Source organism: Argentina silus (genome assembly GCF_951799395.1).
Source record: "Argentina silus genome assembly, chromosome: 19".
Taxonomy (NCBI): domain Eukaryota; kingdom Metazoa; phylum Chordata; class Actinopteri; order Argentiniformes; family Argentinidae; genus Argentina; species Argentina silus.
In genome coordinates, this window is record NC_139673.1 from 5,978,885 (window position 1) to 5,994,411 (window position 15,527).

At 43.1% G+C, this 15,527-nt stretch overlaps 3 protein-coding genes across 4 annotated transcripts in view; 2 read left to right on the plus strand and 1 right to left on the minus strand.

Moving 5' to 3' along the window:
• Positions 1-1,612: 1,612 nt before the first annotated feature.
• On the plus strand, positions 1,613-7,970 carry lsm14ab (LSM14A mRNA processing body assembly factor b). Of its 2 annotated transcripts, none has more exons than XM_083691150.1 (10): positions 1,613-1,902; positions 2,430-2,593; positions 2,761-2,893; positions 3,185-3,388; positions 3,500-3,583; positions 3,789-3,965; positions 4,320-4,488; positions 4,690-4,731; positions 4,842-5,082; positions 5,203-7,970. In XM_083691150.1, the coding sequence occupies exons 1-10, from the start codon at positions 1,782-1,784 to the stop codon at positions 5,224-5,226; spliced, it is 1,359 nt and encodes a 452-aa protein (XP_083547276.1). In that variant the 5' UTR covers positions 1,613-1,781; the 3' UTR covers positions 5,227-7,970. The 2 variants fall into 2 exon arrangements, with proteins under 2 accessions (XP_083547276.1, XP_083547277.1); XM_083691151.1 differs by having other exon boundaries at positions 5,206-7,970.
• A 316-nt stretch (positions 7,971-8,286) lies between these two features.
• Positions 8,287-9,551, plus strand: ss18l2 (ss18, like 2). Its single transcript, XM_083690741.1, has 4 exons — positions 8,287-8,655; positions 8,822-8,898; positions 9,053-9,134; positions 9,245-9,551. The coding sequence occupies exons 1-4, from the start codon at positions 8,587-8,589 to the stop codon at positions 9,314-9,316; spliced, it is 300 nt and encodes a 99-aa protein (XP_083546867.1). The 5' UTR covers positions 8,287-8,586; the 3' UTR covers positions 9,317-9,551.
• A 2,610-nt stretch (positions 9,552-12,161) lies between these two features.
• garre1 (granule associated Rac and RHOG effector 1) overlaps positions 12,162-15,527 on the minus strand; it is a 24,874-nt gene continuing 21,508 nt past the window's right edge. The window contains exons 11-15 of the mRNA XM_083690849.1: positions 15,170-15,521; positions 13,619-13,784; positions 13,043-13,180; positions 12,831-12,909; positions 12,162-12,670 (exon numbers count right to left, since the gene is read on the minus strand). Of these exons, the coding sequence (XP_083546975.1) occupies positions 12,320-12,670; positions 12,831-12,909; positions 13,043-13,180; positions 13,619-13,784; positions 15,170-15,521 (1,086 nt within the window). The 3' untranslated portion in view covers positions 12,162-12,319. The remainder of the gene's footprint in view (positions 12,671-12,830; positions 12,910-13,042; positions 13,181-13,618; positions 13,785-15,169; positions 15,522-15,527) is intronic.

Genomic DNA, 15,527 nt, shown 5'->3' on the forward strand with positions numbered 1-15,527 from the left:
TGATTCCCACGACATACCGTTCTATTAGTCAGTCTAAAATAAGCTTACCAACCAATGTTCTCTAGTGGAGGCCTAGACCTTAAACTCACCTGTATTACCTAAGAGAAGCTGTGAATGATATTATGTAATGGTTGAGGTGGTGTCTAAAAAGGACGTCTCTTGAGGGTACATGAGAAGGTGGGAGTGTTAGAATGAGGGCTTCTGTAGTTCTGCTGCTGCTGTGTTTGTCTGGGGTTTGGGCTCAGGGAGAGAGTGACGGGGGGAGTGGAGTTTAGAGTGAAACTTTAGCTTTGACACTCTGCACTGAGTGAGCGGTGAGGCATCGTCCCAAATTATGAAGAGCCAAAAATGTTAATCTGGGGTAGATTTAAATTCTTCTGCTGTTGATGTCTGTGGCACATTGCCCCACTGTCATTTTGCTGAGTTTGATTGCAGCGACACACACACGACAGGAGAAAGTATTGTCTGTGATGAGGCCTGTGAAATATTATTCAAAATGTTTAAGTGCATAGGTGAACATTGTGTCCTGTTCTGTTTTCCAACAGAAAAGCAGTTCTGTCCAGAGGGCTGGCGGAAGTTTGAATCCGGCTGCTACTTCCTCTCCACTGAATAAAAAAGCTGGGATGAGAGCAGACAGGACTGTCAAAGGAGAAGAGCAGACCTAATTATCATAAACAGCAGCGAGGAACAGGTGTGTGTGTGTGTGTGTGTGTGTGTGTGTGTGTGTGTGTGTGTGTGTGTGTGTGTGTGTGTGTGTGTGTGTGTGTGTGTGTGTGTGTGTGTGTGTGGTCGTGAATGGTCAGAGGTAGCTTTGTTCTCTCAAACCAGGGGGTTTAGAATACAGTGTGTTTACTCCAAACAGAGCATCCTCTACCAGGTGGACGGTTACCTGGAACACACACACCACTGGCCACAGCGTAAGAGATTTGTATATTCAAATATGTGTTTAACCACTTCATTTAAGCAATGAAGGATATGATTGGATATGATGAACTTCTCTCATGCTTTCTTCCATGTAGGCTGATACAATGTATAGAAAACAACAACTCTGGCCTATAGTCTGAACAAGCAGTGTGGTAACAGTCTGAACTGAGGGCTGATACACATAATGGATCCATACACAGGATGAGAGTTATCGATTGCAGCTTACAAAAGTAGTTGAAATTGACTAGTAGATGGTCTGGCTCTCTGTTTTGTTTGTAGGTTCTGGCAGGACAGACAGCTTGATCATAGGGGTCCCAACAACAGAGAGGCTTGTGTTGACACGTACCATCATAATCCCGTTTTTGCAAACTGGAATGATGCACCATAAACTACGATGCAACCATAACCATATCTCAAGAAAATGTACAACAATTCATCAAATATCTAGCTAAATGTTTTGATACTGTAATTGTTATTTCATCTGAAGTTGCCCAGACGCACAGGTCTAGGATCAGCGAACAGCTTCAGAAGTAGAAGGTAGTTGGGGAAGGTTAAAACTGGGCTAAACTGACCTTAGATCAGTGATCGGGGGGAAATTCATTACACCGCGAAAACGTTGCAGCCAGGATCCCGTGTAAAATCGCGATAAGCAATTTCCCACCATTCTCTGCGGTGTGTGCACGAACATGAAAACGGCCATGTCGTGGTAGCTAAATAGCTAGCAAGTTGGAGCAAGAACTAACGGGAAAGAATAGAAGTGTGCAAACGGGATTAAAGGCAGTATTTATCGGGCAGTCTGATACTTTAGGGGAATTTCTGTCTCGTTAAATCCACACTCAAACTAAAGAGAAGACAGTATGAGTGGTGGGACGCCCTACATAGGCAGTAAAATTAGCCTAATCTCGAAGGCCGAGATCCGCTATGAAGGAATTTTATATACCATTGATACAGAAAATTCGACTGTTGCTCTCGCTAAAGGTAAGCTAACTGATTAGCTTAGAGGCTAAGATACCGTCTAAATGTTGTGAGACAAACTACTTGTCCTACCACACAACGGGATGCTGGCATTTTGTCAAAGCATCAGTCCAGATCATGTCAGCTGGACGTGGAAGTCTCGCTAGCTGTAGCTACCTAGCTAGTAACTGAACTAGCTAGCTAGCTGTTAGCTTGCAACAATGCTAGAATCAAAATAGCAAACCTTACCCTTCATTATTGATCATAACTAAGCTAATTTTCTTTGTCGTAAACGCGGTCATGCCTATAGTTGTAGGATAGTGCAGTATTGTACTGGTGCGAGCTAGAGAATGAGAAAGTGTTATATTAGCTCTATATGGGCACGCGCACACGTTTCATGCTATTTCTTTGTTTACGTCCTGCAGTGCCTTTTCAGCTCAGAACAGGCAGCAGACCGTGTGCTGAATGGTGTTTTATTTGACATAACTTGCATTTTCAACAATAATCTCTGCTGTTGTTTTTGACATTGTTTGCTATTTATCCCATATCAGTCCGCTCCTTTGGCACTGAAGATCGGCCCACTGACAGGCCAATTCCGCCACGAGATGAAATCTTCGAGTATATCATCTTCAGAGGGAGTGATATCAAAGATTTGACTGTTTGCGAGCCACCCAAAGCCACTAGCTCTTTGCCTCAGGACCCTGCCATTGTTCAAGTAAGCAGATATTTGACCGTTTCATGTTGCAAATCATTTGCCGTCGTCTTAGCTACATAGAATTCAAAGTTTGTGGGTATTGATCTTGTGTGTGACACCATGACCTGAATAACAGTTTGGTCAGTTACGTCTCTAACATGTTATTTGGTGTTGTTTTTCCTCCTCAGTCCTCACTTGGATCAAGCAATGCAGCACCCCCATCGTTCCAGACTGTGGGCCCCTATGCACCTTTCAGCAGGGCCCCTGTCCCCCCCTACAGCCAGTTCAGCTCCAGCCCTCTTGTGGCCCAGCAGTTTGGAGGTTTGTGCCCACATTCAACTTACTGACCTATAATTCCTTCACTCCTGAGACATACAACATGAAGGACGATCAGTGCCCGCCTAACATCAGATATTTTAATATCATTTAGATCAGCACTTTGTAATTGCAACATATCTCCCCATTCCCTTGACCTGCCAAGTTATGCTTTTGACAAAGAATTGTTCTCGTGTCTCTTTCAAATCTGTTTTTGTGGTGTGTTGCTCACACTTGACATCGGTGGAAACATAAGTGGCTCCTGCATCATAAAAACAATTCTGTCTTCTCCTTTAGGGCGCACCAGTCCCCAGCTTGACCCTCTGAGGAAAAGCCCCACCCTGGAGCAGGCAGTGCAGACTGCCCCCATGGCGGCCCCGGCTCCACCTGTACCAGTGGGACAAAGGGTCCCAGCTGCTGCTGCAGCAGCAGCAGCAGCAGCCAGACCCACCCCCACTACAGGCAGCCAAAGGCCTCCAGACATCCTGGAGCAGAGAAGGGGTTAGTATTAGCATTGGAGCATCTTATAGTACTTAACCTCGTAACTCCAATGAGATGCTAAAAACAAGAGACAGCTTGTGCTCATAGAGTCCTGTGTTTTATGCTCTATAGGCCCTGATGTTCCGAGATCGGTACCCAGACCAGATTCTGAGCAAGGCAGTAATGAGAACCGGGATCCCAGGAGACGTCAAGCTGGTGAGTTGCTTATGGGATCTACATGTGTAATGAGCCAGCACTGTTAACCTGGGTCTTACCCCGGCTTCATGTCATTGTTGTTTCCAGCCAACATTTGATTTGTGCTGATTCAGACAGACTTTGCTACTGGTATGGTCACAATGTAAACAGTGCATGTAGCGATTGATTCTGTAAATCCAACATTGTCTGTCCCCCCCCCCCGCAGCTGGTCCGCCCCCTGCCCGTCGTGGCCGTGGAGGGGGTCACCGTGGCAGAGGCCACTTTAACGTGCGCAGGGATGGCCCCATGAAGTTTGACAACGACTTTGACTTTGAGAGTGCCAACGCTCAGTTCAACAAGGAGGACATCGATAAAGAGTTCCAGAACAAACTCAAACTGAAAGGTACAGACTCTAGTAATGAACCTTGCCTAGCCTAGGAGATGTTAGGCCGGCGTGCGTGAGAAATGACTTCAGCTTGTACATTATGGAACACTGCATCTTCATTGTATCTCGATACCTCATGTGTTAATTTCTTAGCTTAAACTAAGGTGTGTGTGTGTGTGTATATCTATATATATAATGTAGCAGAGGTGACTTGGAATCATGCTCACGTGGCGAAGTAGTCGCCCTCAGACCTTGAGGGTGTCCTCTTGGCCTAATGGTGGACAATGTGGTCTTCCATCTGGGAGAGGTTCGAGCCCCACCCGTCTCACACAAATCTGTACAGATCTTCTGCTTGTGTTTTGTTAACCCCAGATGACAAGCCTGAGAAACCAGAGAAGGCTCTGAATGGAGAGGACAAGGCCGATTCTGGAGTGGAGACCCAGAACGAAGTGAATGTTGAGGAAGAGGAGCCTGCAGTAGCCAACTGTTACTATGACAAGACCAAGTCTTTCTTTGACAACATCTCTAGTGATGATACAAGGTATGGTCCTCCATTGAAGTTTATTATTGTTGTTCACCTTGAGTGCTTAGTAACATTGTTTTTGAGTAGTTCTTAGTCTTGGGGTGGTGGTTTGTTTGTTATATTGATTTTCGTCTAATTTTAAAGGACAACAAAGGCATGTCGGCAAAATGTGGAAAGTCTTCTGCACTAAATGTCTCTCTTTCTTTTAATTTCTTTTAGGAAAGCGGCTGAAAGAGCTGGGGGATTCTCAGGATTCCCCAGGTAAGACTGACCTCAGTCTGCTTTACACATGCATTGCTATCTATTTACATGTATAATTGGGCTTATATGATATCTGTGTTGATCAGGAAAGATTATGTCCTTTGTTTCAGGGAGCGGAAGACTTGGGCAGAGGAGAGGCGGATGAATGCAGAGACCTTTGGCCTCCCGCTGAGACACAACCGAGGCAGAGGGGGCTTCCGTGGCCGAGGTGGCATGTGCTTCCGTGGTGGCAGAGGTCGTGCACAAAGCCGAGGGTCCTTCGGACCTCCCCGTGGTGCCCCGCCAGGCTTCAGCAGGGGCGGGTTCAGAGGAGGCAGAGGTGGCAGGGAGTTCTCTGAGTACGAATACAGGGTAAATCATTTCTTACCATTTACTTTACACCCACACATGAATCATTAAAGATGTAACCCAAGACAACATACCAATTTTAGGATTTGTGCCGTAGTCTAACCTTGTTTTGCTTTCTTCCAGAAGGATAACAAAGTGGCTGCATAGTGCCCCTGAAAAATGGATGGATCCACAATTAATTGTAGCCCTTCATGGTCCATAGATTTTGTTTTGGTCTCAACTCCTGACAAAAAGAATGAAGACATATAGATATATATATATACACACCCTGTAATTTGTCACCAGCACTGGGGTTGACTGCTTGACTACAACAAGTGTGAATGCAGCTTCTTTGCCCATTTCCTCTTTTAAAAATCCAACAAAAGGAATAATAGCTAATGTGTTTTTTGAAAAAGTTGAGCTTTGTTTGATATACAGTAATCACAGGGGCAAGAACATGTGTAAATACATTTCTTCAATGGAATTATTCAGTATTTTTGCATATATTTGAGTTCCTTTCTTACTACAATTGTATTTGATAATGTTCCGTTATGTGTAAAGGTGTATGCAGAAGCCCGTTGATACTGTGATGAGTACTTTTGATCACTGAAATGACTTTATTTTTTTGGATATATCCTATAATGTAACGTAGGAGCACCATAATCCTTTACATAGCCTGTTGGATCACAGTTACAGCTTTTGTATTCTCTCCTACTCTACATATCTTGGTAGCCAGTTATCCCGTTTGTCGACGTTCTGCTGTACTTTGCCAAGTTTCTTAGTCAGAGGAAAAACTCACGTTTCAGTGTTCTTGGGATATTTCAAGTTGATTAGTGGCTTACATCATAGGCTTAGTTGGTTTTGGGGTGTTGTTGTAGAGGCCCTGCCTACATATGAAGGTGATCAGATCAGAGCTCCACTTTGGCTGTTTACATGAGATGAGAGAGGTTGAAAATCCTGAAAACACTTTGGGTTAAGGTGCGTTTTTTCACCAATTTGCATCATTTATGTCTTATAATCTTACTGAATATGGAATGAATGTATTTCTAGTGCATCTCTCTGTTATCTCTACCCCAAAGACATTGCGTGTTTGCCACTTATTTCTGGTTTTAGAGATGCATATTGAGTGATTTCGAGCTGTTTGGAGGTGGGTTTTTTGCCTCGTAAGACCCACTAATGCTGGTCACTGTTGCGGACTGCTGTCTTCGTCATTCAGTGATGGGGTACGTGTATTTGCTCTTGCATTTTTTTTTTTGTTAAATGTAGTGGTAGTAACTAGGTGTCAATTTTTCTCGGTCGAAGGTGGCTTTCCTGCAACAATCATGCTGAACTCGGAGCGTAACAGTCATCAGAAATGACTGTCTATTCCATGTCACCCAGAGCTTGAATATTAACTGTGTAGTGTCATGATTTAAGTAGCCATTTGAGACTTTTTGTTTAGAATAAAAAGGAAAACTCTCAAAGAATTGTTGACTTTAAAAGGTTTGCCTTGGAAAAAGGCCATTGAGGGTGTTGGGTTGATATTGTCAACTTTTTGCAAATAACCGATAGTCATGTATATTTTGTTCTGGTCAAGACAGCTTTGCAATTTGTCGCATTCCAATAGGCCTTTGGGAGAATGTCAGGTTGGCACATTATTCATAGGGGAAGGCTCATTAACAGTCAAGCTGTATATAATTCAAAAAGTGATTATGATTTTGGTTAACGTGTTTCGTTTGGTTGTGAAGCCCAAAGTAATCCAACTAAAATGAATAGACAACCAGCTCTTACAAGTATACAGGTGATTCTGACAACGGCTTGTCTTAGTGACTTCTGTTAGAGCAGTGACAAAGAAATGACCATTTGTGAGTTCCGGCCATTTCCATGCTTAAAAAGTCATAGTGGAGCTAATATGTTGACTTTCGGGAGAATACCTAGTTAGGCTTTTATACCGGTATTGTAAGTCCAACCAGCAAGTTCACATGAAACAACTGAATATGCTTACCTAAATTAGATAATTACCAGGGTTTAAGGAAACAAAGGAGCAGTGTGTATTTGGGTATACTTTTAACTGGATAACAAAGTGGTAGTGAATAGGCCTTAGTGACCCATCTGATAAGCCTATGGACAGGTTCCTTGTATCAAATTTCTAATAGCATTGGTACTCTAAGATGGCTATGTATGTCCCCCCCCTCTTGCTAAAGGAAGTGTATTGAGCCCTGTCAGTTGTCCAGCACTAGCAGTTTGGAGTATTGTCCTTAAAGTCACACCCCTGAAGTGATTCAGATTTGATGTTTCTTTTTTTTCTTTTACTTATAGAATAAACGGAGTAAAGGGATTAGAACTGTATTCGGGGCCAGTACAGGATTGGGATTGTTTAATGTTCTCTTTTCTTTTTTTTTGTCAGTATGTTGGGGATTGCCAGAGGGGGGAGTAAGCCTATATATTTGCGTCTCTCCCTAATTTAAGGGTTACATTTGACAAACGTAAGATGTACTATTTGAAAGCACTACAAGATGAACCCGATCTAGAACACACAAAATGTGAGGGCAGCTAGGAAAAAATATTCTGTTGTTTAAAAATGTGCTGTTTTGACTGGATGCTGTACAGAATCCGATATCTCAGAACACTGCATGACAGCCACAAAACCATCATTCTATGTTTAACCCAGGGGGAGGGGGCAGAATCTGGGCTGTTGCAATAACCACATCACTGTAAGGTCCTGAGCTAATTTGAGATTTCAAAAAGTACATATTTCTGACCTATTATATGCTGAAAAGTTTCCATTATGTTTGTTACTCCTTCCAACCTCTGGGATAGTAAGCCAGATATTGTTTCTAAATAAGTCAGTTGTACAGCATGGTGTGCTTTCAGTGGGCAACCCTCAGAAAACTGGATTTTTACTCAAGATGAAAATAAACAGTTGTTCAATATCCATGTTTCCTGGTTTTTATTATGTATTCTGGATGTGGACAAATCATGTGTGAGCCTAAATAAATTACTGTCCATACTCTTACTTTACCTGTATTTAGTTTAGTTTTATTGTTCAATGTACCATTTGTTTATGTTTTTCCCGTGAAACATTAGTTTCAAACAATAGTCAGTCATACATAAAGTCAATAGAATAGTTGTTTTCTTTGTTTACAGTGTATATATTTTTGGTCGACATGCGCACTTGGTACACTGTCTTTCATTTGGGTCCCTAGACCATTCTCCTTCTCCTTCTCCTTCTCCTTCTCCTTCTCCTCCTCCTCCTCCTCCTCCTCCTCCTCCTCCTCCTCCTCCTCCTCCTCCTCCTCCTCCTCCTCCTCCTTCTCCTTCTCCTTCTCCTTCACCTTCTCCTGCCTCCTACCGCTCCGGCGATGTGAGGCGGAAGCAGCACACACACATAATGGCGCCGTGTTTTAACCCATCCGCTCTGGAGAGAATCAGCAACACCGAAGCAGTTAGGAAAAGTCTGATTAACCGATCCGGAAATCATCGTTGTCAACGAAAGGGTAAATTAGTTAGATAGCTGTAACAGAGATACGTTGTTGATGCTTGGCCAAAATGTCTGTTGTCTTTGTACCAAAACGACAAAGAGGGAAAGCTAAGATCAACCAGGAAACCATTCAAAGAGTAAGTAGTAGTACTAGCTAGCCAGCTAGCTAGCAAATCAGCTATAGTATAGCATGGAACGATTTTGTTCCAGGGACTAGTCAGGCCCCAGAACAAAAACGATCCATTCCATTTGAATTCACCCCTAGTTGGCTGACTAACCAAAATCTTATTTTTCTACTTTCAGTTACTGGATGAAAATGACCAGTTGGTTAGGTGCATAACGGAGTACATGCAGAAGGGAAGAGCAATGGAATGTGTACAGTGAGTCAAACCAAAGCCTGAATCATATAAATAATTCTCTGGTCAAACTCTGTATTATTAACCGTGATAGTTCAATGGTCCTAAGAGTTTTAGACCTACTCACTAAATGTATTGCTCTGGTCATAAGTAGTCATACGTCCTACTCTACCAACAGATACCAACAGATCCTGCACCGCAACATTGTTTACCTGGGAACCATAGCTGATGCCAGCCCCAACTTGGATTCAACCACAAACGTAGGCCATGTTTGCAAGTCAAAATGCTATTTACTCTTGCTGCACTCCCATTTATTCACTACTGATACTGCAAGTGTATATGATTAAACTGATTTTGAATTTTATTTCAGCCCCCCTGTGACAGTGGAGCGGTACCAACATCGGCAGCCCAGAATGGACATCATGTGACATTAGAAAAATAGCCAATAATTCACTCAGAAATATGTGATTTAGGCTACATCGCTCTTCCATATTTCTTTTTGAAGATGTGTGTAGATAACTTCCATGTATATATTTTGTACAAGTGCCATATTGAAATAGAACTACCTCAAGGGAGACGAATTTGAAAACATATCAGTATTCTGCAATTAAGACAGGTTATCCTCATGTTGTTTCTTGAGGCCATCTTGTATGACTGCAGTAATTAATTATACAATAAAAAATCGTATTTTTACACTCTTCGTATTTCCTTTCATCCTGACAGTTGTAATTGATTGACAGAGTGAGTACATGTGAGGTGCAGAGTTTATTGTATGTTAATAGATTAGACTATAGCCTCCAGTCACACCACCTTTCCTGAAGAGATAGATAAATAGTTTCATTGTATGAAGCCATCAGGGACTTCCACATATGGGGGTATGGCATCATTACTACACAAAACGGGTCAGTTGGTTAGCAAGTCACCAACAGTTTCGGGTTCCTGAAGAGTGTTGTTTAATATGAGACAGTGTAACCACCTTAGAAAATAACTTAGATCAAGGACTACAGTAATATGAGCATAATCAACTTCCACCCTTGTTATAGATGTGAAAGCTCCTCCAGCATCAACCGGTTACATGTTAAGCCTGATAAAGGATTAAGCAATTACACCACTAGAGGAAGCTAGAAAACTGGATGTAGACCAGGAGAGCTCTCTGCTGTGTCCCTATTTTCCCAGCCTTCTCCTGAAGTACGCACTTTTGCACTTTCCCACATGGATTTAAAAGGGTATGTATTGGTGTAAGTGCCCATGCTTAGACTAGCCCTATGCTTTTAAATTCACATAGGAAAGAGCACAAGTGTGTACTTCAGGAGAAGGGTGGAGAAATAACAGTATTACACTTGGTTTATTTGTAGCTTAGTGTGCACAGCATGATTCAGAATCAGCATAATGTATCTCGGCCAGCAAATCTGTCCTCTGATCCTCCCTGGGTGAGTTACAGTAGGCACAAAGCTGCTTGACAATGAACTATTCTAGCTCTTCAAACAAGAGGATCAAACTATATTATAAAAAAGAACAATTTAATGTTTGCCAGCATATCCGTCATGATGCTCTCTGGTTGGTCAAAACTGCTCAACAATTAAATCTCTCTCTCTCTTCATCAAAGAAGAGGATCAAACTTTAATACCGTTGGAAAAGTCCCTCTAAATAGCTGACAATTGATTTCAAGGTTGTAAAGCACATAAAAACAGCCAAACAACTCAATTGCTAGTTATTTTTTTTATTCTTTTTTTTGCATTGCTGGTACACTTGGAAAGATTCAGTTGCCAGCTCAAGAGAACAATAAGCAACATAAGCCAAGCAGTCCCCCTTCATATCATCTGTTAGGGTAACGTTTTCTTTTTTGTAAATGCCACTAGTAAACCATTTGACACAGCTGAAAATGCTAACAGTTACAGTCCAAGGTCTTTAAAGATATCTTTAAAAAGGCTGCAACAGTTTGGGAGATAACACGGACAAAAAGCAACAAACCCTATATTTTGATTGTGCAAAGCACAGAACTATAAAAAGATATATATTTATATGTATATACAGCAAACGATTCTCTGTAAACATGGTAAGTATGTTAGTTTTCAGAAAACATGGTGTCATAAATACAGGCAACATTGGCATCCGCAAACATCACAAAAAGTTAACATTCTGGGCATTTAAATACAGCCCATAGCCATAGAAACTGAAGAAACATGGGCTCAAAAATACCCTAATCACACAATGTTTTAGTGTTTAATTATAATGGCATATTTGGTAACCTTTATAGATATATGGTGTAGTTAAACTCTGTAGTAAATAAAGAAATGTGCTTTTCACATCTTGGGAAAAAAAATAATGTTTTATGTAATATGCCTATATTTTACTAACATATACAGTAATGGTATAACATGTAAGAAAATACAAAAATAAGATTAATACTGTCAATATTTGTACAAGAAAAATATTGTATTTTAAAGGAACAAAAGTTAGGTTTAGAAGTTAGTGTCATTCTGAAGCAAACAGCCAATCAGGGAAAAGAAACGGAAATGAATGCGCTTTTGATCATAAAGACTTTCCCTTATGCTTTTACACAATAGGGCATATAACTTTATTTGCGATCAGTATAATAATCTCAAGACCTCATTTGTTATCGCTCCAGCACCATTCATCTTCTGAACAACGCTTTGGTTGGAAAATAATATTCTGCAAGTGCTATTAATACCAACATGGCACATAGTTACTGCTATAATTTTCTTACTCCGTCAGTTGTTGAAAAAGTAGTGTATTTCTTTCAAATTACACCTCTGCAATGATTATTATATTTATGCTGAGCCTGCTCAAAGCCTCTTAATAAAAATAAGTAAATTATTTATATATTTCAACTTCAGTAATTGACAAGCTATGGAACAGTAGATGGTAGCTGTAGTCTGAGTCATCCTTCATGAGATTTGGCAGTTACAGCTATGTAGACACAGTATATAATGATGAGCAGACTGGAGCATCCCATTAAGACCCCTCGTCCACTAGAATCCTCTCCCGTTACACAATCCTCTCCCGTTATTTTCAGCTGCGGAATCAAAGTGGGGGAAATGGCCGTGCATGTCTCAAGCTCTCGTCTGAGGAAACACAGCGTATAAACGAATCAGGCAGAGACGCGACCATTGGACTAACTTGCTGTCAGCATGAAACATGCATTGCTCACAGCTTCACATGGCAGTTCAGAACACGTCTCTTTCAAATGGGGACTTTTGAAATGGAAAAATACATACAAAATGTTGAGCCAATGTGAACAATGCAATTTTGCCTTAAAACATACATTTTTTTAAGACTGCCCTTTTCCCAATTTACTGGCTATTACTTGAAAGGGCAACATGACTAATTGTGTTGGTCGCAGCTTGCGTGTTAGCGAAGCGAATGCAGCTACAGGTATTCTACCATGCCAATATACAGTCCCCAAAGGACACATTTGGTCTGATTAGTACTGGTGAAGGTAGGAGGGCCTGTGCTCGTGTTTAAGAGGGAAGGATTTGAAGCCCTTGCTGATGGGTTTGTGCTGTTGTTGTTGCTGCTGCTGCTGCTGTTGTTGTTGTTGTTGCTGCTGCTGCTGCTGCTGGGTGTAAGGGAAGCCGGAGGAGATCCCTGTGGAGGGGGAGCAGTCACTGGCAGTGGACCACACTGGAGACTGCAACATCTGCATGGAGTCACTCCACTGGGTGGAAGGGATGTTCATCTGGTACAAGGAAGAGCTTGGATTGGGCATGGTGTTGTGGGTGTGAGCAGAGTGCTGCCATGGGGCCTTGGGTGGCCAGGTCTTCGTTTTGCTGTCCTGTGGGGCAGAGGTGATGGGGAAAATCCAAAGATTCAGGAGAACGTTGCAAACGTTTGTATTTAAAGTGATTCTAGAAAATAATCACAGTGTACATAGCAGCAACTGACGGTAGCAACAACAACCGGCTAACCCAGTGATCAACCTCCAGACTGTTTACCTGGTTGTTATCATCCACCAGGTGATGGAGGGGTGGAGAGGGGAGAGTACACGCCTCCTGCTCCCCACAGCTGTGTTTTCTGAGGGCAGAAGAGACATGAAGCTCAAGGAAAAATATAATAACATATTTGAGAAAAGTTCAAATTAAAAAGTGACAAATTATGGTAACAATCCACAGAGAGGGGGTTTAGGGGAAGACTTAGTATGTCGCACCTTCTTTGTTTGACTGCTGCTACGAGGTCGGGTCCAGAAAACATGGAGAACAGACTGTCCCCATTGGCTGAGGAGGTCTCATCACTGGAACTGGCAGAATCCCCCTGATTGGCTGACCAACTGCTATTGACTGCCTCCCTGTTCACATCAGTGGTGCATTGTCACAACGGAGACTCTGCAGTCCACTCATGTTGTTCTTACTCTGTCACATATCATGTACTCCTACATGAGTACACATACACACATTTCTCCACCCTTTGCCTGAAGTCTGCACTTGCATGTACACTTCCCCATGTGGATTTGAAAACAACACACCAATGAGCTGATCCATTCCCATCTAAACCCACGTGGGGGAGTGCACACTTCAGAAAAAGGGTGGAGAAATGGGAAACAGCATGTAGCGGGTGTGGATGAGATATGAGGAGAGAGTGATTGTGTGTGTGTGCGCGCATGAGATATGTGGAGTGTGTGTGCGTGTGTGTGTGTGTGTGTGTGTGTGTGTGTGTGTGCGTGCGTGCGTGCAATGTTAAGAGCTGATAGTGTTTGGTTAGCTGTGGCCAGTGTGGACACACATACCCCTCGCTGTAGTACTCTGGGTGGGACCAGGTCCGGTGTTGCTCGTCAGGGATTGGCCAGTTGCTGCGGGCGTTGCTCGGGCGACGGATATGCTGCACCTGCCGTTTCTGCTGCATGGCCTGGCTGACCCCGGCGACGTAACGTGCAAATTCGGGGTCAGAGCCAACTGAGGATGAAAAGAAGAGAAACCCGCAGTCAGATTCTGACATCCTCAGCGTTCCCTCTGTGTTTGTGCCCACGGCTCAATCCCTTCAGCCAGACTGTCGACCAAAGCAGAAAAAGCACAATAGCCGTATGTCAGCTCAACACAATGGCCTCCGCCGGAATAAAAAAAAAAGTCTGCTGCACTGTAAAAATAAATAAATAACATAAATAAATACAATTATTTATATATAATAATAAAAAAATATAATATTAAATATAGCGGCTGACACATTTTAAATTCATTAAATGTCAAATTACGATCACAATCGCTGGGGGGGGGGAACCATCTGCTCAAAGACAATGACCTACATTAGTTTATTTGCAGTGATGTTCATGTGATTGTAGTTGAGGCTTGTCAGATGTGCATCTGAACGAGAGCGTCACTCGTATCCCAGTGAATAAGATCAGATATCAAAGGCACTGTGGTTTCAGACTGCGTCTCGGCTTACTACTGTGAATCTGGGACTTCTGTGAGTGGCCCCAAGTGTTATGCTACTATCTACAGTACGCTAAATTAACCCACAGAGCAATGCACTCCAACTGAAACCATAACAGTAGTCCATACTAGGAAAGTAAATCCACCAACACTCTCAGCCGTAAATCTTATTATTCATCTACAGACTGTTGCTCTGTATAATGACAACGCTTAGTGTGCACTGTGCAGGGTATTAAAATCAGGAGATCACACTGACAAAACACATAAGGATGAATCATAAATCTCTGCAGTCTTCTCTCCTGTCAGCTCAATGTCACCTCTCCAAACGGCTTAATGTGGTTTCACACTGAGAATATATTATAAGCACTTACGGCAAAGCTTCAGAACCCACAACACAACCTGGTGAAAACCAAAAAAAACGCCTCACTATTGTCTACGGGCGTAATGAATACCTGGCTAACGACTGCTGTGCTAAACAGGAAACGGGAGTGTCTCTCTCTTCTTCACGGCCTTTGTGATGAAAGCGCAGAGTCAGCAGCACAGCTCCAGGCCCCCACTGCTGACACAGTTCTCTCACATGGAATCCCAGGAGAGAGGCTCTGTGCTGCTGCCTTTACCCTCTCAGACACCCTCCTGATAACAGGCGGGGGGGGTCTCCTTTCTTAGAGGAGGTCAATAGGCTATACTGCACTGACACCTTTTCTGTTTTCCTTCTTTATCTAAATCTAAATCCAACTTGAGTGTCTCTGGTCTCTTTCATGATATCGATAGGCTACACTGCAAGTCCCTCTCGCAAATATACTTTCACCAATGATGTGAAGAAGTAGACAGGCTTTCATAAATCACATCCTTCAACGTGACAGAGGGGAAACCTCTTGGGGATGATGATGATAATAATGACGACGACTCACCTGCTGGGTCAAAGGGGAGGGTGTCTCCCAGCACACCAAATACTCCCTCGTTCTGGTCCCGGTTGGGCCAGGTGTTGTTGCGTGGGCCCTGTGGCTTCTGGCCCAACATCTCAGACATGACACTGTCCATGTATGTGCTGACCAAGCCTAGGCTGTACAAGTCGGAGCTCAGGTCCGGGAGGCCGGGTGAGCCCCACTGACCAATAGGCCCCAAGGGAGAGAGCCCTCCGGGGGGGCCCTGGGGAGGGGGAGGTGGGCCCTGCGGAGGGGCCTGCTGGCTGGAGCCGCCCAGCCACTTGCTTGGCACTCTCTGCTGGGGAAGCGCCTGGGGTGGAGGCTGCTGGGGGGGCAGCTGGGG